Raw genomic sequence first — 24196 nt, forward strand, 5'->3', positions numbered from 1 at the left:
CAATGTACCTGATGTCTTTCCAGTGATGAGACACCCCCTGCACAAAACAATAAAGAGAAAAATTAAGAATCTACTGGAATGGGCCTTAGCCACATTCAGTAACTCTGCCTCCATTGTTCTGTGAGATAATCCCCAGGCCCTCATGAATAGGAGACCTCTATTTGCAAAGATATGACCTTCTGCTTCTGGCCTGATATGGCAATGGGACTCAAACTCCCAGGGTCTTTCCATGCGGCCCTGCGTGACGTCCCTGGTTAATTACTGCAACATTTCGTGTCCAATGGCAGGCTGGTTCCTGGACCACGTGTGCCCACAGTCCAATAGGAAGGGGGAGCTGGCAGAGGCGGCACCACCCCCTTTATAAGCTTTGTTGCGAGGCGCCTGGAGTTACACGGACAGTGCAGTTACGCTGTGGAGCAGTGTTTGCTGTGCTTTACTCGGGTTTTCTCTTGTGTGATTTTTATTTTTTAAAAAGGCCTGACAATGAGGGAGATCGTGCACGTACAAGCCGGGCAGTGCGGCAATCAGATCGGTGCCAAGGTAAAAGAAAAACACAACAAAACCTAGAGGTTTTTTTTTTGCAATTTGTGGTCAATTTCCAACCGAAGTAGCGTTACGATGAACGGACTCGTGCTCTGGTCTAGGATGGAGGGAGGTGGAGGTGGAGGTGGGGGGGTGGCGGTGTGTGTAATCTCGATCATTTTAGCAGCGAATACAGAGCGATCAATGATAATTTTTCGTTTGAGCAAATGAATGCATTTTCGATTGAACTCCATGTGGGTTGGTGAGATGTAAATGCTGCAGGAATTTGATGAAAGTCAGTTCTGGTCAATGCTCTCTCCGACTTGTCCACATGCCCTTAAAGAGGGATTAGGCAAGGAATCCTTTGGCAATGAAATTAGCCCGTCTTGTCTTCTTGACATGCGAATTTAAGCGCGATTTCTATTCTTGGTCCACACACGGCTGATTTGCTCGTTTTTTTTTAATATAGCGTAGGTTTTAATTAGCGCATAAATCCTTTAAAAGGAGGGGGGGGCTGCGTAAAGGATATTTGTGAGATTGAGGGAGCTGCAAGAGAAAAACGCTTCCTTTAAGATTACGTTCTGATTAGTCCGTGACCTTTCCATAATGCTGCATTGAACCTGCTGAGTGGGTAAGGCTCTGTAATGTGATTATACAATGTTACACGCCGTTTACCACAAATAACGGATTGAGCAGGTTGCTATCTGTGGGATTGTTACAAAGAGAAATCTCAATGTTACAAGGGGTTGATGCTAGTTTCTAATCGGTGATTTTTTTTTTTCTTTCCCAAAAAACAGTGAAATTTTTCATTGGCGCTGGAATTCAGAGACTGGAGGGGGTGGGGGTGGTAGTAGTAGCGGAGAGAAATTGATCTTTTTTCAGGGGGTCCAGAGGCTTGGGGGAATAAGTAAGGTCTGGTGGGGGAAGGGAACTGAGGTCAGTTGTTGGGATCCAACAGTGTTGGTCTCTGTAGACTGGATTCCTGGTTTGTGGGGGGTGGAATCTGAGCTTTTTTTTGTCTAACTGCCATGAACCGAGCTCCTATTGGGCGGAGTGTCTTGGAGGGAAATTGTAGAGGCGCCAAAAACCGAGCTAGCCAATGGGCTGAGGGAGGTGAGGCGCCAAACGGCTCTTTCTCTCTCCTTTTTTTTTGAATTCAAATTTTTTTTGAGAAATTCACTTCCCCGCCGTTTGACTCCCCCACCCAGCCAGCCAGCCCATTTCCAGCCTGTAGCGAATAGAGTGCAGCTCTGGCCTCTTCATTGAGCTCGATGTGAGCAGTTACTGTGGGAATCAGGGAGATACAATGCTGCATTCCGAAAGTTAACGTGTAACCAACTAGGTTCAACTGGTAATAAAATGAACCACAGGATTTCTCAGGCCAGGTTCAAATCTGGGACCTGTCCCAGCTAATACAGTTGGCTGGGATTCTGCGTTTATTTACACTCCACGGAAAATACCTATAATTATGAATCAAAACTTTGCCTTCATAAGGAACTGCAGATGCTGTAAATCGGGGATAAACACCGGTCTGGAAGCATCTGTGAAGAAGAAAAATCAGTTAAATGTTTCGAGTCTGGTGACCCTTTTCTGAAGAAGACCTGCTGAGCTTCCAGTATTTTGTTCCTTGCCTGCCTTCAGCTGATTAGGAAGGGAGCGGAGTTCCTGGTCTGTTCTGGGACAAACTCAGCTCCGGGTTTCCAGCTCCTGCTACACTGTAACACTGGCCTCATGTCGCCAGCTCCGGGTCATCCTGACCGTCCCTGCAGGTTACTGTTGTCTTCAATCTCAATCTTTCCGCCCCGCTTCAACCGGAGGGACGTGCTTTTAGGTCCTCGGAGGCTGTTCGGCCCGTCGCTTCAATACTGCCTCTTTGACAGGAAGATCCGTTTAGTCCCCTTGACCTCATCCACACACACACACACTTTTTGTCCAGTATCTAATCCATTTTCGTGTTGAGTAATGAATGACGAGTCCAGGCAAACCTTTCCAAGTGACTTTTATTTTTAAAAGTCCACATTCGATTCTCTTTCCCATCTATTTCCGCGAGGGGAAGCTTGGGTTGTGATCGTGGCTGGGGAAAGGGTTAAGGTGCTATCTGCTCTGTTCTGTTGTTGTTGTTGTAAACAGATGTGCAGGACCACATGGTCTTCACCTTTCTCTGGATTGATCTGCCCACCTATTTCTTCTCTCTAACAGACTGCTGGGGCAGCCAGGACGCTGCAGGGAGTTGGCACTTGCAGGGCAGAGTGGGCTGAGCCCCCCCCTCCCTTCAGAATCCACTGGCTGCAATGATCTTATTGTCCATCGTGAGCTGCAACATCTTTCCCACACTCTCCCCTCCCCAGCACCGTTTCAGTACTGAACAGAAGTAATTTTCATTAAAAAGATGATGTTTGAGGCTACTGCCTCACTAGTAATCCTGTGACCTCTGCTGAGGGCACTATTCAAATGTAGCTCATCTGTGTCTTGCGGGCTTGTGAGCACATGCCAATGATACAGGGCTTGAAGTCCACTTGTGCTAATATTGTTAGAGGATGTGCCCCCCGCAGGCAAGGGACATGTGCATCGCCAGGAAATAATGGGTCACGATAAAACACCTTTTTGCTTCCTATAAATCAACGACAAAGTGAGAATTAAGTACTGAAGCGATACAGTATGTAACAATAGGACAAAATAGTTTGAGCCACATACAATTCAGGCGATTATTTACTGTTCATCAATAGGCGAGATCAGTAGCTACATCCTGGGCTAACACATGCAAATAACTTCTGTAGTCGCACCTTTTGTGAAGACGTTAGCAAATTAAAATATACAAATTTCCATTTTGAATAAACTTTTCCTGCCTGTTACACTCTGCATTCAACATGTATCCCATTGTCCTGAACTGTTCTAATTCCCATTTAACCTTTTTTCTGAATTGTTCCAACAGGTTTGCTCTTTGTCTGGTTTCATATGTGGCATCTTTCATTTATGTCTAATATAATCATTGCACTCCCCCAAGCTGTTTGCTCAATTTGTACAAAAAAATTTAAATCCCCCACATGTTTCTCTCATGGTTTTGATTCCAATCCAGTAGTTGTGGTTCGGTTTGAGGGTTCTGCTGTGATTGGTGCCTTTCACCACTGAGTAATTATCAACTTTAAAAACTAGTCAAATGGTTTTCCGACCAGGATTCCCTGAAGCCCAAGAGTCCTGAACTCATCCCTAAACAATTCAGGGCACTTGAAAATTAAACCAAATTTTCCAAGTAGTCTTGTTCATCAATTTAATGAAAAGTTGAGTGAAAGCTTTGCATTTGTATTAATTCTTTCAATTGCACTTTGTTTTGTTTTTACTTTTGACTGTATTTTTTCCTGAGATTTGATATTCTTGTGATAGGGTCCTGATGGGTGAAAGAGGAATCTCTACAACAATCTCTCTTTTTTTCAGGAATGTATATATTAGAAATAATGATCAAGTCTGACCAGTTACTCTGGTTGTTGTTTGGTCTCGCATCTTCAATTTAGTGCTAAACTTGTGTATAATGCAACAAGAACACTGAGTTCTTGTACAGCCAGCACTGACATGATGGGCCGAACAGCCCCCTTCTGTGCTGTGAATTTCTGAGATTCTATGGGCTGCAAGGTTGGTGCGTCAATGGCTGTCCTTTGGATGTTGACTATTTGGGGCATTGTGTGGGGAAGGAGTACTGAACCATAAATTGTTGCTTCTTGGGTCAGTTTTCCAGAATGGAGAGTGGCCTGCTTTGGGTAAAACATCTGAAACAGCCATTGCAACAGGGTTACTGTGAGGCTGGTTGCTTGGGTTTGGGATATATGGGAATGGTGATGGTTGAGTTGGCCAGTAGTCACTTGTAACCCCTCAGTGCGGACCTTTCATTGTCTTGGACTGATTGTGACCCCTATGGTTCAAGCAGATGGTGGTGGGAGTGTGCCATCCCTCCCTCTGTGAAATGTCTTTCCGATCAGAGGCAGTGTTAAGCCTGGAAACAGGATCAGGAGCTGGCATGCTCATTGAAAGGCTGCCCTCTAATTTGAGAAAACTGAGATCAGCATGTCTCTCTCTCATAGCCTTGCTCCCAATCTATCCTGAATTCCTACAGATGCAGAAATGATTTTGCTGTAATTAATACTGCAAAGATTTATCTTTAATTAAAAATGCGTAAGGGATCATTCTTATGCCTTTTCAGTAACGCTACCAGATTGCTGTATTGTGGTGTTTGGACCATTTTCAATCCTTTTTAAAGAACAGAGCATTGATTAAAGAGCATCTCTCCCTGATCTGAACACTTCCGCCTGTCACTCCCTTCGCTGTCCTGACTGTGTCTTTGTTTAGTGAAGCAGAGAGCTTTTTGCACAGTCATCACGTTTTCTAGTATTGAATAGATAATCCCACCCAACACAGGACTTGGCTTTAAGAGTGGGACAGGCCTCTGCCTTGTGCCTATTATCTGCTAAGTTGGCACATCTCAATCCTGGGATAGCAGGATACAATGCTCACGAGCTGGCACTGGTGGCAAACCATCTGCGGCTCATGTAGCTGATTGCTATCCAGTCAGTTTTTTTTCAACAGTATGGCCAGAGGCCCTTTGGCCCATCATGTCCATGCTAGTCATATCACAATCTATTTGTACCCCAGTGAGCCTGGCTATGTGAGAGATTTGGGTTTATGCTTTATATCTGTGTCTCAGCAGTTCAGAACTTTGGCTGGAAAGGGATGTGATAAATGAGGGAAATATCCACCTTCAGGGTGAATGAGGGCCAAGCTTGAGGGAGTGAAGGGTCAAGCGAGAACTCTTGGGGTTTGGTGAGCTGATGATAAATCTTGTGTAGAAGATAGAATATGGGAGGCTGTGTCTGAGAGATTGCATATGGATGTGCTTTGGTACACTCTACAATTTGGACATGGTGTCTGAGACTGGGAGGTGTAACATTTATTTGTTAAACCCCTTAAATGTCTAAATGGCGAAATGTGCGATGGGAGGACTGGGGATAGAGAAAAGGGGCTTGGCAGCAGGTTTGTGGCAGTGTCCATCTCCAGACCCCTGCCGAATTTCTGTGGCGTCCTGTCCGTGCCCATCCCACTGCCTGCAAGGCTCCTGTGCTAAAGTTCAGCTGCAAGGCTAGGAGGTAGCTTGCCTGAGGGATTCTGCACAAGGGCACAGGGACTGGATGGGGAAGCAAACAAGAACAAAGTCGGATTGTCTCGTGTGCTTTCCCCTTTTTTCAAATTCAGCAATTTGGCACTTGGCAAAAAAGAATGCAGTCAGTCACATTGTGCCTGTGTCTATTTCCCGAGCTGATGTCATAGCTTTGAAATCATCACTTGAGCAGTTTAATTGAGATTATATGTCCCCTCTGAGGATAAGAGACCGCTATAAAAAAGAACCTTTTTTCCTTTTGAATGTGATATATCTCCTATGATTTTTTGATCGGGATTTCACCCTGCTGTTTTCTTGTGCAGGAATGCAGTACCCAGCCGAATGGATGAGGATTTTTTCCTCTTTTGTCTCTGTTCTTTTGTCCTTCAACCTCCTGTCTGATGGGGGAGTGAGTGAGTGGCTGGTTAGGGTGGGGCATCTAGTCTGGAGTTTGCTGCAAATGCGTCCTCCTGCTGACTGCCTGTCTCCCCTCCTCCACTGCAAATGCTAACACTCAATGTGCTGCTGAATTTTCGAGCCATTTTCCTTGATCTGCTGCCAATGTGGTTATTTTAGTTGAATGGCTGCAGCAGGCCACAAGGATCACTGCTCAGACACTACGTAAGGCTGTCTGTCTAGACAGTAGGATTGCTGGGTGGGCAAATGAGTTAATCCCTGATTCTGGGAGCAATGTGTTTTCAAACAAGGGAAGGAAATAAACTTTGTAGACAATCTTTCTTTTGACTCTCACTCCATCTTCCAGATTTATTTTCCCCACATTCTTCACATTGCTGCTTGTGTTTCCAATGCTAGGTCCTTGAATGGATTCCCTCCACGCAAAATACAAGTCCAATTTAGACCCCTTCAAATCTGCACATTCACTGCGTTTCCCCACCTTGGCCGTGCAATCTTTAACATCTTTGTCCGGCATTGTAAGCTGTACGTCTGGAATCTTCTATCTGCTCCCAGATTCTCCTTTCCGAGGGCTGTGTTCACACTTTCCTTTTTCCGTGTTGGAAAATGTTCTCTGTTAATGCTCCATTACCAGTTAATGCTCCCCCACCCAGTTATTTTAAATGGGATTGGTTTGGGTTGGGAGGTGGGCATGGAGGAACTGGGGTGGGGGGGGGGGGGTTCCTGATTTTGAAAAGAATGTTATTGGGGGAATTTTGGTTGGCAGAGAGAGACACAGTCACAGGAACTGTGACTGTTAGCGACACAATGATTGTACAAATTACTGAGACTGGCTGTATGCGGGTGAAGAGAAAGGTGTTGCTTTGTGTGCCTGAGACTGCAGATCCGTACAGCCATTGTTTTGTGGTGTTCGAAAATAATGTAATGGTCTATTAATAAATCTGCATCAGCCTCTATCAGTATGGCACTCGCTGGGTATTTCAATGCAGCGCAATTTCTTTGTCTATTTCCCAAGCTCAATCTCTTTCTGGTCCACTGAATGCCAGTGTTCAGACCTGGCATAGCGCAGTGTCTAGCTGGTGCTTGTTTGGAATGATGCCCATTACACTCCTGTGACTGGGGAATTATCTGCTCCCTCACTGATTGCAAAATCCTGTTTCTTTTTTAAAAAAAAAACCAGGATATGGCAATAAGTGTGTATGCTCCTTCTCCTAGTCCATTGTGCTGCTCCCTGTGTTTCTGAGATTTGCGTGATATGGCAAGCCTGTGAGAAATGGTGCCAATTTTTAACCCTGTTCATAGCCCGTCGCTGGGGCCTGTGGTGATCCGTTCATTCACTAAATAAGGCCATTCACTTAATGGGAAATCTGCCCATGGTTTTTGTCTTAAAGTTTTTGGGTTGGAGAAAAGGGACAATGTGTTGTTCATGAATTTGTCATCAGTAAGTTGTTTTTTTTTTTGTTTTAATCAGAATTTGGGAGAAGCTGCTAAACCCAGAGATGACAAAGGGATACCTATGTTTGAGGGCGTATGGGGAGGTGGATGATCAGAGGGAGATGTGATGGAAAGGACAGGATGGGGGGAGAAAGGTGGAAGAAAGGCTCTGCACAGAAGCTAGTCCAGTTCATAAGCAAGCTCGTTCTGTGCTGCAGTGCAGACGAGATGGCCACTTAGCCCATTATCTGTGCTGGCCCTCAAAGAATTCTTCATATCTTCCTATTCTCCCAGTATCTCTACACTCTCCTGCTCCTAATTCCCATCCTGGTACCCTGATTGAAGCTTGTGCCTACTTGACTGGCATTTTCCAGATCTCTGATCAACTTTGTGGCTGTGCAGAGGTATCCAGCCCACAGTCCCTGCCCTGAAACACGCAAACTGCAGAAATCTGAGTCCCATTAGGTCATGGATCTGAAATGTTCCCACTTTCTCTTTCCACTCGCCCTGCTACAGCTGCTTGACTGTTTTTGGCTCTTGATTTTTTGGTTTTTGTTGCAAAATTCTTGGCACAGCTCGTAGCCAGCAGTCTCCTGTCTTGAAGCAACTCTAAACCTGACCTCACAGACACATGCTCCTCACACATATTCCATATGGAATAGATTTGTGAATCCTTATCTTAAATCTACCTTTCTGGGGCTAAAAAGCTCCAGTTTGGAGGGGAGCCTTGGTGTTTTTAATTTGAAACTGGCACAATCTTGTGAATGTTATGAGAATTGGTTTTTTAGAAAAGATTTGGTTGTTACTGAGCTTTGAAACTGGGCTCTCTATCAAATTCAGGGATTTTTCCTGTTGCTACAATTGAACATCTTTTAATCTATTTTAAAGCTGCCAAGGAAAGTGTATATTATTGATCTTAATCTGTCATGCTGTATGAAATAACTGCAGTTTTTTTCCCCTACGAGTCCTGGGGCGTTTTATCCCAAAACGTATCCATGGCATCACTTTGAGTTTGTTTGTGCTGTGGAATTTTGTAAATTGATAATCAGAATAGCTAAACTTGAGGGGCTATCAAAAACTAGGGACCACCCTAATGAATCTAATGTGAAATTGACATGAGATTACCCAGAGAGGGGGCAGAATGTGGTGCTCACGATCGGAGAAAATGTTTGCGGTGAATAGCTTGGATACTTTCAAAGGGGCGGGTGAAATGAGTAGGTGAGAATGTCGGGTTTCCAGCTACAAGCTGTACGAGAGATTCAATTGCAAGGAATGTGTTATAAACACAGGCGCAGATTATTCAGGCCAAATGGCATGCTTTTGTGTTAGACCTTTTGCAAGTGGGCACTCGCTGATGTTTTGCCACATAGTGGCAGTAGATGAGTTTAGGTTATGCTGGGGGAGGAGAAAGGGCACTTTGTCAAGGCTTTTCATTTTGTAATTGTTAGAATGTATGAGAGAAGCCCAGTGTAACACGAGAGTCATATCCTGAGAGAATGATTGGTAATTGGCTCTGGCTACTAGAGATGTTGCAGTGGAGAATGCACCAGTTAACTGATGACTGACAACTAACAGCCAGGCTTTATTTAAATTGAAACTGGGCAGCTTGACTGGCATTGCCCCAAGGAATGAATATACACAGTTTCTTTTCTGTGCACAAGGAAAAATGAGTGATGTAGGTAGACTGTGTGCTAGGTGTCCTGCCCTGGACTGCTCTAACTCCAGTTTCTGCTCTCCTCCACAGTTCTGGGAAGTCATCAGTGACGAACATGGCATTGACCCGACTGGTACCTACCATGGAGACAGTGACCTTCAGCTGGATCGTATTAACGTCTACTACAATGAGGCATCAGGTACTGGCCTGTAGTCTGGTGTGGGGTGGGAAGAGGCATCTTGTTGGGTTCTATGCAGGTGTGGGAGCTGGTACTCCCTCCTTCCGTTCTCCCCCTGCCCTCCAGATCTCCTCCCTTCTCTCTGGAGGTTACTTGTTGGAACCCTGTGGGTCAGAGTTGGGTGGCTAGTTGGCATGTTTTGTATGCAGTGGGCAGAGGAGGAAACTAGGAGCATGGTGCCAATCAGCCAGAAGCTGTTGCCCTGTCTGGCAGTGAGGCATCCCTGTTGGTGTGTGTGAGTGTAAATGGGAGGGTAGAGCAGAGTGTCTGTACATTGGGGAATAGATTCACTCTCCCGTCATGCTCTGTGAAGTTGGGCGTTGGTGTGGAGGTGGCCCAGCTAAGCCCATAGCTGTATTGGGCACCAGTGTTTAACATGTCCATCGAGTGGCCTGTCTGTTGCTGTTATTGTAATGGGATGGTGTGCTGCATCCATCTCCATTATTCTCTCTTTGTCCACCAAGTGGGGAAGGGTACACGTTGCAGTTGAAGGATCTTGCCAAGCGAGCTTGTTTTCTCTCTCTCCCTTCCCAGGAGGTAAATATGTTCCCCGTGCCATCCTGGTGGACCTAGAACCTGGCACCATGGACTCTGTTCGCTCCGGACCATTTGGGCAGATCTTCCGACCGGATAACTTTGTGTTCGGTAAGTGCGGGCTGCTTTGAGGTCTACCCGATTGAGTTGTGCATTTTGAAATGGGGGAGGGTTGGAAATTCCCTCTTATTTCTATTCTGGGAATCTCCACAACTGTGAGATACTGTACCCTCCATCTCGCTGAGGCTGGATCACGCTCAGATTGTGATCCACTCCAGAACCTGCACAGCAAGACTCCGATCCCCACTCGAGTGTGGCGGTAATGGGGTGCCCTTCAAATAAAACCAGGGAGCAGGGCATCCAGTGAGGAGCAGTCTAGCCCTGCCTGGTGCGCTGGGAAAATATCTATTCCTTTGCCAACTTTAATAGGTTATTGGGTAATCCTCATGTTGAAAACTAGGGAGCTAATTGTTAAGGTTCGGGGCAGTGTTTTGTGGATCTTTGGTAAATGGAGCATCAATCTGATACCAGCATTCATCCTGAAACGATAGATTTGATCCAGGTAATAGAGTATCTGTAGACTGATAGGTCCAAATGCTAACCACTGGATTGTATTTTTTTCCCTGATCTGTGCTATAATATTACACCATGGTATTTCGCTACAGTCCGCATTCCTGACTGCTGCCATGGTACAGGGCCGTGCCATCTGATGGGGCGGGTGTATATATTGTTCACCTTCGCACCCCCGAACCCCACCCTTGCCATTTGTGTTTTCCAGGCCAGAGCGGTGCGGGCAACAACTGGGCGAAGGGGCACTACACAGAGGGGGCAGAGCTGGTGGACTCTGTGCTGGATGTGGTGAGGAAGGAGGCGGAGAGCTGTGATTGCCTTCAGGGATTCCAGCTGACCCACTCGCTGGGAGGTGGCACTGGCTCGGGCATGGGCACACTGCTGATCAGCAAGATCCGCGAGGAGTACCCAGACCGCATCATGAACACCTTCAGCGTGGTGCCCTCTCCCAAGGTGTCAGACACGGTGGTGGAACCGTACAACGCTACGCTGTCGGTCCACCAGCTGGTGGAGAACACCGATGAGACCTACTGCATCGACAACGAGGCCCTGTACGACATCTGTTTCCGCACCCTCAAGCTGACCACCCCGACCTACGGGGACCTCAACCATCTGGTCTCGGCCACCATGAGCGGGGTGACCACCTGCCTGCGCTTCCCGGGCCAGCTCAACGCCGACCTGCGCAAGCTGGCGGTCAATATGGTGCCCTTCCCGCGCCTCCATTTCTTCATGCCCGGCTTCGCCCCCCTCACCAGCCGCGGGAGCCAGCAGTACCGGGCCCTGACCGTGCCCGAGCTGACCCAGCAGGTCTTCGACGCCAAGAACATGATGGCGGCCTGCGACCCGCGCCACGGCCGCTACCTGACGGTGGCGGCGGTCTTCAGGGGGCGTATGTCCATGAAGGAGGTGGACGAGCAGATGTTGAACGTGCAGAACAAGAACAGCAGCTACTTCGTGGAGTGGATCCCCAACAACGTCAAGACGGCCGTGTGCGACATCCCGCCACGCGGCCTCAAGATGGCCGTCACCTTCATCGGCAACAGCACCGCCATCCAGGAGCTCTTCAAGCGCATCTCGGAGCAGTTCACCGCCATGTTCCGGCGCAAGGCCTTCCTGCACTGGTACACGGGCGAGGGCATGGACGAGATGGAGTTCACTGAGGCCGAGAGCAACATGAACGACCTGGTCTCTGAGTACCAGCAGTACCAGGACGCCACCGCTGAGGAGGAGGGAGAGTTTGAGGAGGAGATCGAGCAAGACGAGGCCTAAAGGCTAGTCGGCTGCGCCCGCCTTTTTTTTTCTGTGTACATAAAACATCCTTTTTAAAAACAAAACAGCAGGAGAAAAAAAAATTGTGTTTAAAACAGGCGGGGTCCATGGGCCCTCGGGTTCCACAGGACTTGAGTTCAAAGGAAACTTTTTTTGTCCCTTTACCCTCGTTACCCCTCCATTATAATTCCAGCGCCAGATGTATCGTCTCAGTTCCCAAACTAAAGCACCATGGCCCCAGATCCAAAACCACCTCCCCCTCCCCCACCCCCGTCCTATTTTGCATGTTTTAAATCGAAACGGGCCGTGGTTGTCATGAGTGTGGTAGTGTGATAGTTTTGTGTTTTTTTCTTTAAATTTCATTTTGTCGGGAGCAGTTGGTAGGCACACTTGACTGAAGTAGGGGAGGGCGTGGATGAGGGAGGTTGAAACAGGAAGGACCTGAGGAATGTTGGGATGGAGGGAAATTGAAAGGCTGAGGTGAAATTTCACAACGATTATCTCAGTGGTGGGCCTACCAGTCTGGGTGAGTGGGTGGAGATTTGGAGAGGGTCAGATGATGGGAATTAGCAGTAGCTGGGTTGAAATCTGGTTCAGGTGCCCTTGTGCTGCGGTGGTAGTGCCTCTACCTCTGAGCCAGGAGGCCTGGATTCAAGTCCTGCCTGCTCCATAGGTGTGTAATAACGTCCCCTGAACTGGTGGATTAGAAAATTTGTGTATTTGAAACCTTGCTCCTGATTTTTGGTATTGCTGTGCAGTCCAGCAGTCACTGACGTTCCACTATTTTAATGGAATCCAATTTCATGCATGTTGGCAGAGATCAAATATCATTCCAGTCGTTTGTTCAGTTGGCCCAAAGATCTCGTTTGATCCCCAAAAGAGAGGGCCTTCACAACACATCTATTACTTCGAAAACATGGAGGTGGTTGGAAATGGATCTGTGCTAGTGGAGAAACATTGATAATAGGGATCTCCCTTTTAAATATCGGGAGAGTAAGCTTCCCAAATACATGGGATCTCACAGCTTTATTTGTAGGAGTAGCGTCGTAGTCCGAAACCAGGTTTGGAGGTCCGTAAGCCCATTTCTTGATTGGTCAAATTGTTCTGACAGGGCACTGGTGGTTTGTTTCTGTTGATGGGTTTGAAGTTCGCTGGCCTGCTCTCTAGCACCTCACTGTCCAGTGTGTAGAAGGTAGAGGATCTGCTTTGTGTGTACTGTTGGGGCTGTGGCAATGTCCACTGCATGCCCTTCACCCACTTTGGTCTGGGGCTACCTCTCATCTCTTACTTAGTGGGGCCAGGGCTCCAAGAGTGACCTTGTGCAAGGGTTTGGGCCACACTGTGGTTGGTTCTAGATCTATCAGCCAGCTAGGCAATGGCTAGTGCCAACTGATGCCCAGTGATGCTGAACTGCAAAACAAGAATATACACAATAATTTGGCGCAAGGGTCTCAAAAACGATACCTTTGATTTCAAAATCCCGAAAATCCTCCATCTTTGTTCATATACCTGAAGGAATTGTCCATGCTGTACAGGAAGAAAAAACTGCTTTTCTCTCTTACCAACTTTCGTGTGAGATTGTTGAACCTGTGATGTAAATTTTGTCTGTTTTTAGATGTGTCCTACTTTTCAACTGCTTGTTCAAACTCTGGTTGAGTTCGTATTGTCTGAATACAATCCTCCTTCTCTACCTGTCTACGTGCCCTGTTTGGGGGATTTTTCCCACCAATAAACCCTCTTACTTTTTGGGTCTGTAATCGTCAGAATAGCTGAGCCAGCAGTGTGGCTGGAGGATGAGTTAATTCCACACTGCCGATCTCTTCCCAGCTGAGGAACTTTTTTTTTGAGAGGGGAAGCAGAATTTGCTGTAAAGTTACACTGTGCTCAACTTGTCACTAGTTGCTAACAGGAAGGGTATTCCTGATGGCTGAGGGGGTGGTGTGAGACTGTGTTCTTTTACCTGTTGAGCCTTGGATGAACCTTTTTTGAAGGATTGTGACCTAGATGTTCTTTGATTGTTTTCCATGCTGCTGCTTACTGAGTTGTCACCCAGTCTTTCAATTTTTCCTAACTTTTGTTTGCATTTTGCTGCTGTCAATGTCCTGTTACTGTTTTTATGAATTGCACCCTTCTGTTCTCTTTGTTTTTTTGTTTTTTCATATTGAAAAGTATAAAGCCGGCCTGTTTCTTAACTGACAAATAAAACAAGTTTTCTTTGCGATATATTGCTGTCTTTGTTCTTTTTTTTTGGTCGCCTCCGTTTCTGCAGGGTGAAGCCTAATGCACAGATCCAGATGCTGGGAAACTGTAGCCTGTTCGAGGCTCACCACCTCTGAACGTTTTGACGATGGATTATAATTCCAAATCCCGCTCCTGACCGGAAAGCCGCCATCTTTAGACATACAAACTAGGAGCATTTGGTCCTTCAACTCAAGATCGTAATTCTGGTTTCCTCATAACCCTTCGTGCCTTTAAATCCAAAAAATTGAATTTCTCTTTTTTGTGAACATATTCAGTAGAAGGGTCTAGGCCCAAAACGTCAGCTTTCCTGCTCCTCTGATGCTGCTTGGCCTGCTGTGTTCATCCAGCTTTACACCTTGTTATCTCAGCCTTTTGTTATAGTGAATTCCACAGGCTCTCAACCTTCAGTGAAGAAATCTTTCCCCCATCTCTGCTATGGACTAGACCAAACCACCCCCCAAAGTATTCAGAAGGTAGTCTGGACCGTAACTTTTACATTATTGTAAATGTGAGATATTGCATTCCAGATGCAATTTGATTGGTCAAACTATCAGATTGAGAGCAAAACACACTATTTGTCCAATACAGTTAGAATATAACAAAAGAAGGATTTAGAATACCAACTCTATTGGAAAACAGATACATTTAACTATTACTAACTAACAACATCCTGTAAACACACCTATTAGCAAAAGGCAAATTCAGAAAACTGTTTCACATGCAACTCTAGTCCAGGAGGGGGGGAAAAAAATGCAACAATAGAAAATTCTGTGTGTAGCAGATGGGAGAAGTTTACTGCAGCTTTCAACCCTGCTGAGACCCCAGCCATAACTGCAGAAAGCTGAAACTAGACTCCCTAGTTCTGTGGGAGCTTGACCCCACCCGTTCAGGCTGCTTCTATTGTTCCAATTCTTTTTTAAAAAAAAAAAAACAGGCCTTACAAGGTATTTACTTGAGTGGCTCTGGTAAACTGCTCAGAACATCTGCCTTAAAACCTCTTTAAACCCAGGACAAAATGCACCTCTTAAAACCACAGCATTATTACATATGTGGTCTTCCCCTATCTCAGTGCTGCCCCTGCCTGCTGGTTCAGGGGGAAACATCCCCCTGCATCTAGTTTGTCTAGCCCTGTTAGGATCTTTATACATTTCAATCTACTTCCCCCTCTTATCTGCCTAAACTGTAGTGAATACAGGTCTGAAGAAGGGTCTAGGCCCGAAACGTCAGTCTTCCTGCTCCTCTGCTGCTTGGCCTGCTGTGTTCATCCAGCTCTACACCTTGTTATCCCTTGAATACAGGCCCTGTTGATCTAGCTTCTCCCTGTACAATAGTGCTGATGTCCCTACCATTGTGTCAGTGAACCCTGAACCATCCTTTATACCTATATGTCCTCTACCTGTATTGTGGTATGTTACATGTGTCGTTGATCCTGAGGTTTTTCTGCTTGAAGGGAAAGCTAGTTTGTTAGTTTAACAGGCTCTTGTTCCGAGAATCACGTTGTACCTCGTTGGACATTTTTATTTCTGAATGTTTGCCTTGGTGGTGGAAACCAGGAATTTAAACAGGTTTGGATCATCTTCAGTTGGACCCAGCTTAGCTGGAGGAAGCATCCCATCACTAAGTCTGATACAGCCTCTGCACACTTGCTCCTTCCTCTCCCTCACAAATGGAGACAGTTTGCCAGTGGTGCCCAAGCTCAGTTCTGTAAATTGTTCTAAAGGACTTGTACTGAATTAGCTGTTCAGTTAGGGAAACTGCTGCAATGAGCTGTGGCTGCTTTCAGCTTCCATTCCTGATATCAGGTGAAACCAGTTACGGTTAGCCTTGTTGTAGCATAGGAGTCCATTCAGCCCATTGAGCCAGTGCTCTAAGAATCATTTGGCCAATCCCAGTCTGCTACCTTCTCCCTCTAGCCCTGTGCCTAATTCCAATGGCCTGGCAAAAACCTCCTGTCACCGCGTTCCCGGGCAGTCTGTTCCATTCCAAGCTAAAATCACTCACATATTATTGCCTTCTGTCATTTTGCAAATGGGTGTCTTCTGCTTATTGATCTTTGAACAGACAGGCATGATTTTGAATATTTAATGAATCTTCCCTCAGGAGAAGCCCAGCTTTTACAAGCCGTCCTGCATTCTTAAACTCCCTCATACCTCGAGTCACTTGGAAATCCTTGGCTGTGGGATGCAGAGTTGGAAGCAACTTTGCTGAGGGCCAAAGTTTTGATTTTTTTCCAGCATGGTGAAGCCCCTGCCAGGCTTATAATCAATCTCGGGGCGCGGAGGGGAAGCTGGCTCACTCTCCTGACTAACCCAAACCTCTGACCTTTGTAGACGCAACCTGGCCTTGCCATCAGTCTTGCAAGTTTGTCGCTGTTGGAGGAGGTGATGGTTCAGTGGCATTATTGCTAGACTATTAATCCAGTGACCCAGGTCGTGTTCTGTCGACCTGGGTTTGAATCCTGCCATGGTAGGATTAAAAATTTAGAATTAACGAGTCTTAACAATGACCATGGAGCTATTGTCTGGGGAACAGCCCATCTGGCTCACTAACTGCAGTGCTTAAATGTGGCTCAGTGGTTAGCACTGCTGCCTCACAGCGCCAGGGACCCAGGTTTGATTCCACGCTCGGGTGACTATCTGTGTGGAGTTTGCACGTTCTCCCTGTGTCTGTGTGGGTTTTCTCCCACATTCTAAAGATGTGCAGGCTAGGTGGATTGGCCACGGTAAATTGCTCATAGTGTTCAGGGATGTGTAGATGAGGTGAGTTATGGGGGGATGGTTCTGGGTGAGATGCTCTGAGGGTCAGTGTGGACTTGTTGGGCCAAAGGGCCTATTTCCACACCATAGGGATTCTATGATCTAAACGTGACTCCAGACCCACGATAATACAGTTGATCGTTATTAATGTAAGATTACCCTGAGAGTGGTTAGTGTGGTGTGCTTCCAATAGTCCCAAATTTAAGAGCGTAGCCCTGTTATTTGAGACTGGTCAAACATGAAAATCCAAATAGCACAACAATTCTGGGTGATATCTCGAGAGTTTAGACAAATGGGAAGACATCTTACTGAAGCATATAAGGTGCTGAGGGGTCCTGGCCAAGGTAACTGCTGAAAAGGATATTTCCAATTGTCAGAGAGACTGAGAATTCTTAAAAATAAGAGGTCTTCCACTCAAGGTGAGAAGATTTTTTTATCTCTGGATTGTGGGTGTACAGCACTGTTTTCCCCAGAGAATGACTGTGACAGAGGTGGATACGTCTTTGCGGATAAAGAGGTTAAAGGTTAGCGGGGAGGCTAGGTAATAGGATTGGCTCCCAACATGCAGATTGGCCATGATCCTATGAAATGGCAAAGCAGGCTCCAAAGGCCAAAAAATCTATTCCTGCTCCCATATTTAATTTTTGTAGGATGTTTCCACTTTCAGGGGAGACCAGAACCCGGGAGGCTATAATTGTAAGTGATTAAAAAATCCAAATAGTTTTCTCGCTCAGAGAGTATTGTGTGAGGGTCTGAAAGGGTTAATACTGAGGAATGCAGTAAGCAGCACCCACTGTGATAATGTCAGGTGGACCTGGTGGGAGAGCGGTTTGGGATCTGGGAACGAGTGGCCTCTGACATTCTCACAGGCTCTGACCCAATATCACATAGCACAGGGAGCCTTGCCCATAGCTTGCTGACACACACGCACTAAACTCTACCTCCTTAAGGACAAGAGCCTTTTCCCATTGGACCAGCAAGTGATTCTCCTCAAGCAATCCAGGCCAACGGGCCACGCAGATCCTGCCCTAAAGGAGGATAGTGGCTGCAATCTATAAAAGTATAAGATATCGGAGCAGAATTAGGCCATTTGGCCCATCAGTCTGCTCCACCATTCAATTGTGGCTCATAGGTTTCGCAACCTCATTCCCCTGCCTTCTCCCTGTAACCCTCGATCACCTTCCTGATCAAGAACCTTTTGATCTCTGTCTTAAACACACTCAGTGTCTTGGCCTCTGCAGCAATGAGCTCCACAGATTCACCACCCTCTGGCTGAAGAAATCACTCCTCATCTTAGTTCCAAAGGGTTGTCCCTTCACTCTGAGGCTGCGCCCTCAGGTCTTGGTCTCTCCTACTGGTGGAAACATCTTTTCCACGTCCACTTTATCCAGGCTTCTCAGTATTCTGTAAGTTTCAGGCAGATTCCCCCCTCATCCTTCTACACTCCATTGAATACAGGCCACTCCTCAATCCTACCACATGGTGATCAACTAAGTAGACAGCCCCCTATAACATGGTGGTCCGCGGTAAGGAGTGTTTGCATGACAGATATCCATGGGACCCTGAACTCACCACCACAATGAGCCGCTAAGATAAAGATGGGACTAATGGGATTGGTTTGGAGTGAGCTAGCATAGGGTCATTAGGCCATATTGTCTCTTTCTGTGTCTCGTTTAAGGCGATGTTAATTAAAGACATGAACGAGAAAGAAACGGGTAAAGGAATATGTTGATTGAGGGAGATGCAGAGAATTGGGAGGATGTTTGTGTGGAGTGTAAGGACCAGCTGGGCTGAATGGCCTGCTTCAATACTGGTACAACCTATGTATCTTCAGAAGCTAGAGTAAATGTGCATGCACCTTAGTTACACTGGTCAGTCCGTTGTCTGGGTGCCTCAGATTGATGTCTCATGTACAATGTTCAGGCTTCCCTAGCTCCATGTTGCCTGACCCGACTCTGCCTTTGCTGGGTCCTCTGCAGGAAGTTACTGAAACCTTTCCAATCTGTGCCACATTCCCCCGTGGTCTTTTAGCATTCACTTGCCTTTCCCCGGATAGTTTTTCTCATTACTCCCAGGCTAACATGCCAGCTATTACTTCCTGCCGCACTCCCACATGAAGACACCATCGATCCCGGTCCTCTATGTGGAGCTAGCTTTATGGTGGAGGATGGACAAAGTGTTGTTTAGCATTCCCTCTTTATTTCAATCTGTTCCATCCAGCTGGCTGGAAGGAATGTCTCCGCAGCGTTGCCTTAGCAACCTCTCGGCATTGAAATGTTTCGTTTGCACTCCTGCTTTTAGTTAATGCATGATGTGTCAGACGTTGCTTCAGAGGTTGCTGATTTAATTAAGTGTCTCCTTCAAACTTGCACATTCTGCCTCTATTTAATGTTGCCAATGAGAACTGGCCTTTATAAATATGCCACAGTGCAATGGTACACTCCTGTCACTGTTGCCCCTAGACTCAGAGCAGACAGTCACAAGCTAAGATATAAGGGCACACGTAAATAAATGTGCAGAAGAAACAATTGCAGAATATTATTTAAAAGGTGATAGATTGTGACCGTTCCAAGGAAGAGTCATATTGAACTCAAAACATTGGAGTATTGTATTCAGTTCTGGTTGCCCGGTTTTAGGAACATATTATTAAAGTGGAGATTGTTGAGAAGAGATTTACCAGGATGTTGCTGGATATGGAAGGTTTGAGTTATAAAGAAAGGCTGGGACTTCTTTTACTGGAATGTAGGAGGTTGAGAGACGACCTTATAGCAGTTTATAAAATCATGAGGGGTATAGATAGGGATAATGGTGGGTGTCTTTTCCCTAGGAGGGGGCATTTCAAGACTAGAGGGCACATTTTTAAGGTGAGAGGAGAGAGATTTAAAAAAGACACAAGAGGCAAATTTATTTTTACACAGAGGGTGGTTAGTGTGTGGAATGATCTTCCAGAGGAAGTAGTGGGTGCAGGTACAGTTACGACGTTTCAAAGACGTTTGGATAAGTACATGGATAGAAAAGGTTTGGAGGGATGTAGGCAGGTGGGACTAGTTTAGTTTGGGATTATGTTCAGCATGGCCTGGTGGACCGAAGGGTCTGTTTTTGTGCTGTGTGACTCTATGACCCTGCCAGCCCTGCTGGGTTTCTCCAGTACTTTCTGACATTATTTCAGATTAGAGTTGGGGCTACAATTATTTACAACGATTTGGATGATGGTAGTGAATGTACTATTGCCAAGCTTGTTAATGATTGGTTGGAAGGCAAGCAGGTAGGATGACACAAGGAGCCTGAACAGGCATATCGGCAGGTTGGGAGTGTGGGCAAAAGCTTGACAGATGGACAATAATATGCAAAAGTCTGAAGTTTTGCACCTTGATGGGAAGAAGAGAGGAGCTGAATGGTGTTTCAAAGGAGAACATAGAACTGTACAGCACAGTACAGGCCCTTTGGCCCACGATGTGCCGAACTTTTACCCCTAAACCTAAGTTCTATCTAACCTCCACCCCTACCTTATACTATCAGCCATATGCCTATCTAATAGCTGCTTAAATGTCCCTAATGAGGCCGACTCCACTACTCTCTCCAGCAGTGCAATCCACGCCCCGACCACTCTCTGAGTAAGGAACTTACCTCAGACATCTCCCCTATAAATAGAAAGCTGCAGCACTGTGGCTTTTGGGAGTTCTTGTGCATTAATAGTAAAAAGCTAGCATCCAAGTTGTGCAGGTAATAGGGAGGGCAAATGAAATGCTGACCTTTATTTTAAGAGCATGGAGTGTAACAATAGAGAAGTTTTGCCAAAACTATACAAAGCACTAGTTAAACTGCAGCTGGAATACCATGAACAGTTTTGGGCCCTTTATCTAAGAAAAAAAACATACTGGCATTGGAAGCAGTCCAGAGAAGGTTGATCCTGGGTATGGAGGGACCTTATAAAGAGAGGTTAACTTGGTTGGGCCTGTACTCACTGATGTATAGAAGAATGGGAGGCGACTTTATTAAAGCATATAAGATTCTTAAGGAGCTTAACAGGATAGAACCTCACAAACCTCTGAGAGAAGAAATTCCTCCTCATCTCAGTCTTAAATTGGTGCCCTTTTATTCTGAGGCTCTGCCCTCTGCTCCTAGACTCTTCCATGAGAGGAAACGTCCTCTCAGTATTTATCTTGTCAAGCCCCTCAAGAATCCTGTTTCAATGAGATCACCTCTCATTCTTTGATACTCCAGTGAGTAGAGTTCCAAGACTTGACAAAAGGTCCCTTTTAAAACTCAGTGTGCAACTAATATAAGCCATATAAGGAAGTGAAATGTAACTGTAGTGATGACAATGGTTTCATTCCCATTCAATGCATCCTGTAGTTTGTACTGTCTGTTTCCTTTTGCCAAGGTATGATTTCAAAGAGATATAGTGGATTTCTTCAGGTTTTGGTCCGATATTTATTCCTTACTCAGCATTACAAAGGCAGGTTATCTGGCCGTTATCCCATTGTTGTTAGCGGGAGCTTGCTATTCACACTTTAGCTCCTGTTCCTCCTGCCTTATAAACACGCTACATAGATTGGTGGTATTTCTTGGCTGGGAGGTTGTATTGGGTCTTAATTGCTTAAAACCTTGGAACTCCCACCCTAGCAGCATGGCATCTCCCTACACTCCAAGGACTGCGGCAGCTCAACCACCACCCTCTCCAGGGCAATTAGGGACGGGCAATAAATGCTGAGCCCAGCCAGCGATGTCCCCATCTCTAAGTGAATAAAAGAAAGGGCCACTTTAAAATAAAGGACGAACCTGATCTTTCTTCTGTTTGCTCTCCTGGAATCCACGGCTACACTTCAGGCTCTCCGCAACAGTGGGTATTTTAATGACTGGAATGTGTAGATGATACCGGAAACAATTGCTTTGGGAAGTTTTCTTTATGCTGGCTTGTCTGAACATGGAAAGTGTTGGTTTGTGGTTCTTTTAACACTCTCCTTGTGTATGAAGTTATTGATAACGATAATCAATAGTTAAAACAGAAACACACAGAATAGGACAATACAGAAGGAGGCTATTCCATCCATCAGGCCTATAATGGCACTTTGAAACAGCTGTCCTAACAGATTTCTCCCCATAGTCCTGAAATTGGTCCTTTTCAAGTATTTATCCAATTTGTTTTGAGTCTTTTCCAATGAATTCATTCTTTCATGGATGTAGGTGTCACTGGCAAGGCCAATATTTATTTCCCATCACCAATTAGCCTTAAAGGCTCACTTCCCTAAAGGGCATTCTTTTTAACAATATTCACCATGACTACCACAGTTCTTTATCAATTGAGTTTAAATTTTGCCATCTGCCATGGTGAGATTTGAACCTATGTCCTCAGTGCATCAATCTTCATCACTGGATTACTCATCCAGTGCCCTTAGCATAACACTAATCATCTCTCTCTCTTAGTCTCTTAGGACTCCCCTGAAATTGTATCTGCGCTAATATCTGCATATATCGTTCAGTGTCAAATTTTGTTTAATAACACTCCTTTCTGAAACACCTTGGGATCCTTTAATAATATTCAAGGCCCTGTATGTAATTGCATGTTATTGCATGAACTTTGGCTCACTGGTTAGCACTGCTGCCTCACAGCATTAGGGGACTTGGGTTCAAATCCACCCTCAGGTGATGCTCTGTGTGGAGTTTGCATAATCTCTCTATATCTGTGTGGGTTTGCTTTAGATTCCTTTTACAGTCCAAAGATGTGCAAGCTAGGTGAATTGGCCACAGGAAATACAGGGTTACAGGGATGGGTCTGGGTGGGATGTTCTTCTGTGGGAACTCAAATGGCCTGTTCCCACAGTTTAGGGATTCTTTGAACTTTATTACTGTGTGAGCTACCATTGCTATAACTTCCAATGCCCACATTTTTATTTGTAATTGTCATGGCTACCAGAGTTATTTATGAATTGAATTTAAATTCTACCAGCTGTTGTGGTAGGTTTTGAAACGGTATTGCCAGAACATTAGACTGCACCTGTAGGTCACTAGTCCAGTAAAATCTCTGTTATTTCATCTCCCCTTACAGGTTGTTATCAAATCAGGCAGTACATTTCTGATGACAACAACTTCGTGTCATCTCTTTTATCCCCTTGTCACCTCTGCTGCTTTGATGTGTTTCAAAAATGAGTATCCTCTAGTTATTAAGCTTTCTGCTCACTGTGTCTATTCCAGTCTTCAAACATCCATCACCCAGCTCCATCTGCAATAGTTGGACCAGAGCCTCAAAGACATGGCCTTCCTGCTCTCTGATGCTGCTTGGCCTGCTGTGTTCATCCAGCTCTGCACCTTGTTATCTCTTTTCAGTCAAACTTATTTTATGTGGAAAGGATGGGATTTGAACCCAGGATCTGGTAGCCTAGAGGTAGGGGCACGAACCCTGCACCGCAATAAACCGGGAGCCATTCAGCCCTGCTCCTCTGCTTTGTAAGGATGGCAGAGGCAGAAACCTTTAACTTTTAACAAGTATTTAGATTTCTGAAAGAAGAACAGCTCGTTGGGAAGATTATGAAAACAGAATCACAACCTTCCTGTATGTACATTTTTTTTTAAAACTATGGAGATGCGAGTTTGTGGTACCCAAGGTACAAGGCTTTGGGCCAGGTGCTGGAAAGGGGGATTAGAACATAGAACATTACAGCGCAGTACAGGCCCTTCGGCCCTCGATGTTGCGCCGACCTGTGAAACCAATCGGAAGCCCATCTAACCTAAACTATTCCATTATCATCCATATGTTTATCCAATGACCATTTAAATGCCCTTAAAGTTGGCGAGTCTACTATTTTTGCAGGCAGGGCATTCCACGCCCTTACTACTCTCTGAGTAAAGATTAGAATATTTCTGTGACAACAAGGTGCAGAGCTGGATGAACACAGCAGGAAGGCTGACTGTTGTGGGTCTGTGCTCGTTGGTAGACGGGCAGATTGGAAAAGAGAGAGTTTTTAAACAACGCTGGTTGTTGGTAACAAACACCAGCAGCTGATTTTTCTTGGAATGAGCAATTGCGGTGACGGTGGGATCCGAACCACAAACCACTGCCTGAGGCCTGTGGTTCCCAGCGCACTGACGCTAACCGCTGCGCCATCGTTTCTGACGGAGCGGTCGCCGTCGGGATTGACTCCCTTTATGGATGAGGTCGCGCTGACCTTTCACCTGCCTGTAGCGTGACGTGACGCGGACACCAGACCCCGCCCCTTCCGTCGATCACATGACGGCAGCGACCAATCGGCGGCGGGGACCGTCGGCGCTGACGTCACCTGTCCGGGCCTGCGACTTCAGGCTTCTCCCTGTGACCGAGGGAAGAAGCGCTGAGTCTGGGCCGGGGACCACACACACCCGGGGAAAGGTAGAGTGTGCTTCGGGCAGTCCTCACCACCCCATTCCTGCCCTCCATCCCACCC

General features: G+C 46.0%; 2 protein-coding genes across 3 annotated transcripts in view; both read left to right on the plus strand.

Annotated features, from left to right (window-relative positions):
* Positions 1 to 382: 382 nt before the first annotated feature.
* Positions 383 to 14001, plus strand: LOC109910662 (tubulin beta-4B chain). The gene is made up of 4 exons (XM_020509883.2): positions 383 to 540; positions 9258 to 9366; positions 9940 to 10050; positions 10718 to 14001. The coding sequence occupies exons 1-4, from the start codon at positions 484 to 486 to the stop codon at positions 11776 to 11778; spliced, it is 1338 nt and encodes a 445-aa protein (XP_020365472.1). The 5' UTR covers positions 383 to 483; the 3' UTR covers positions 11779 to 14001.
* Positions 14002 to 24027: 10026 nt separating this feature from the next.
* LOC109926458 (serine protease FAM111A-like) overlaps positions 24028 to 24196 on the plus strand; it is a 23106-nt gene continuing 22937 nt past the window's right edge. The window contains exon 1 of one of the 2 annotated variants that reach the window (XM_048616611.1): positions 24028 to 24141. The gene's annotated coding sequence lies outside the window, so the exon portion shown is untranslated. The remainder of the gene's footprint in view (positions 24142 to 24196) is intronic. The other variant, XM_048616613.1, reaches the window with a different exon arrangement.

Source organism: Rhincodon typus, chromosome 35 (assembly GCF_021869965.1).
Source record: "Rhincodon typus isolate 14 chromosome 35, sRhiTyp1.1, whole genome shotgun sequence".
Lineage (NCBI taxonomy): Eukaryota > Metazoa > Chordata > Chondrichthyes > Orectolobiformes > Rhincodontidae > Rhincodon > Rhincodon typus.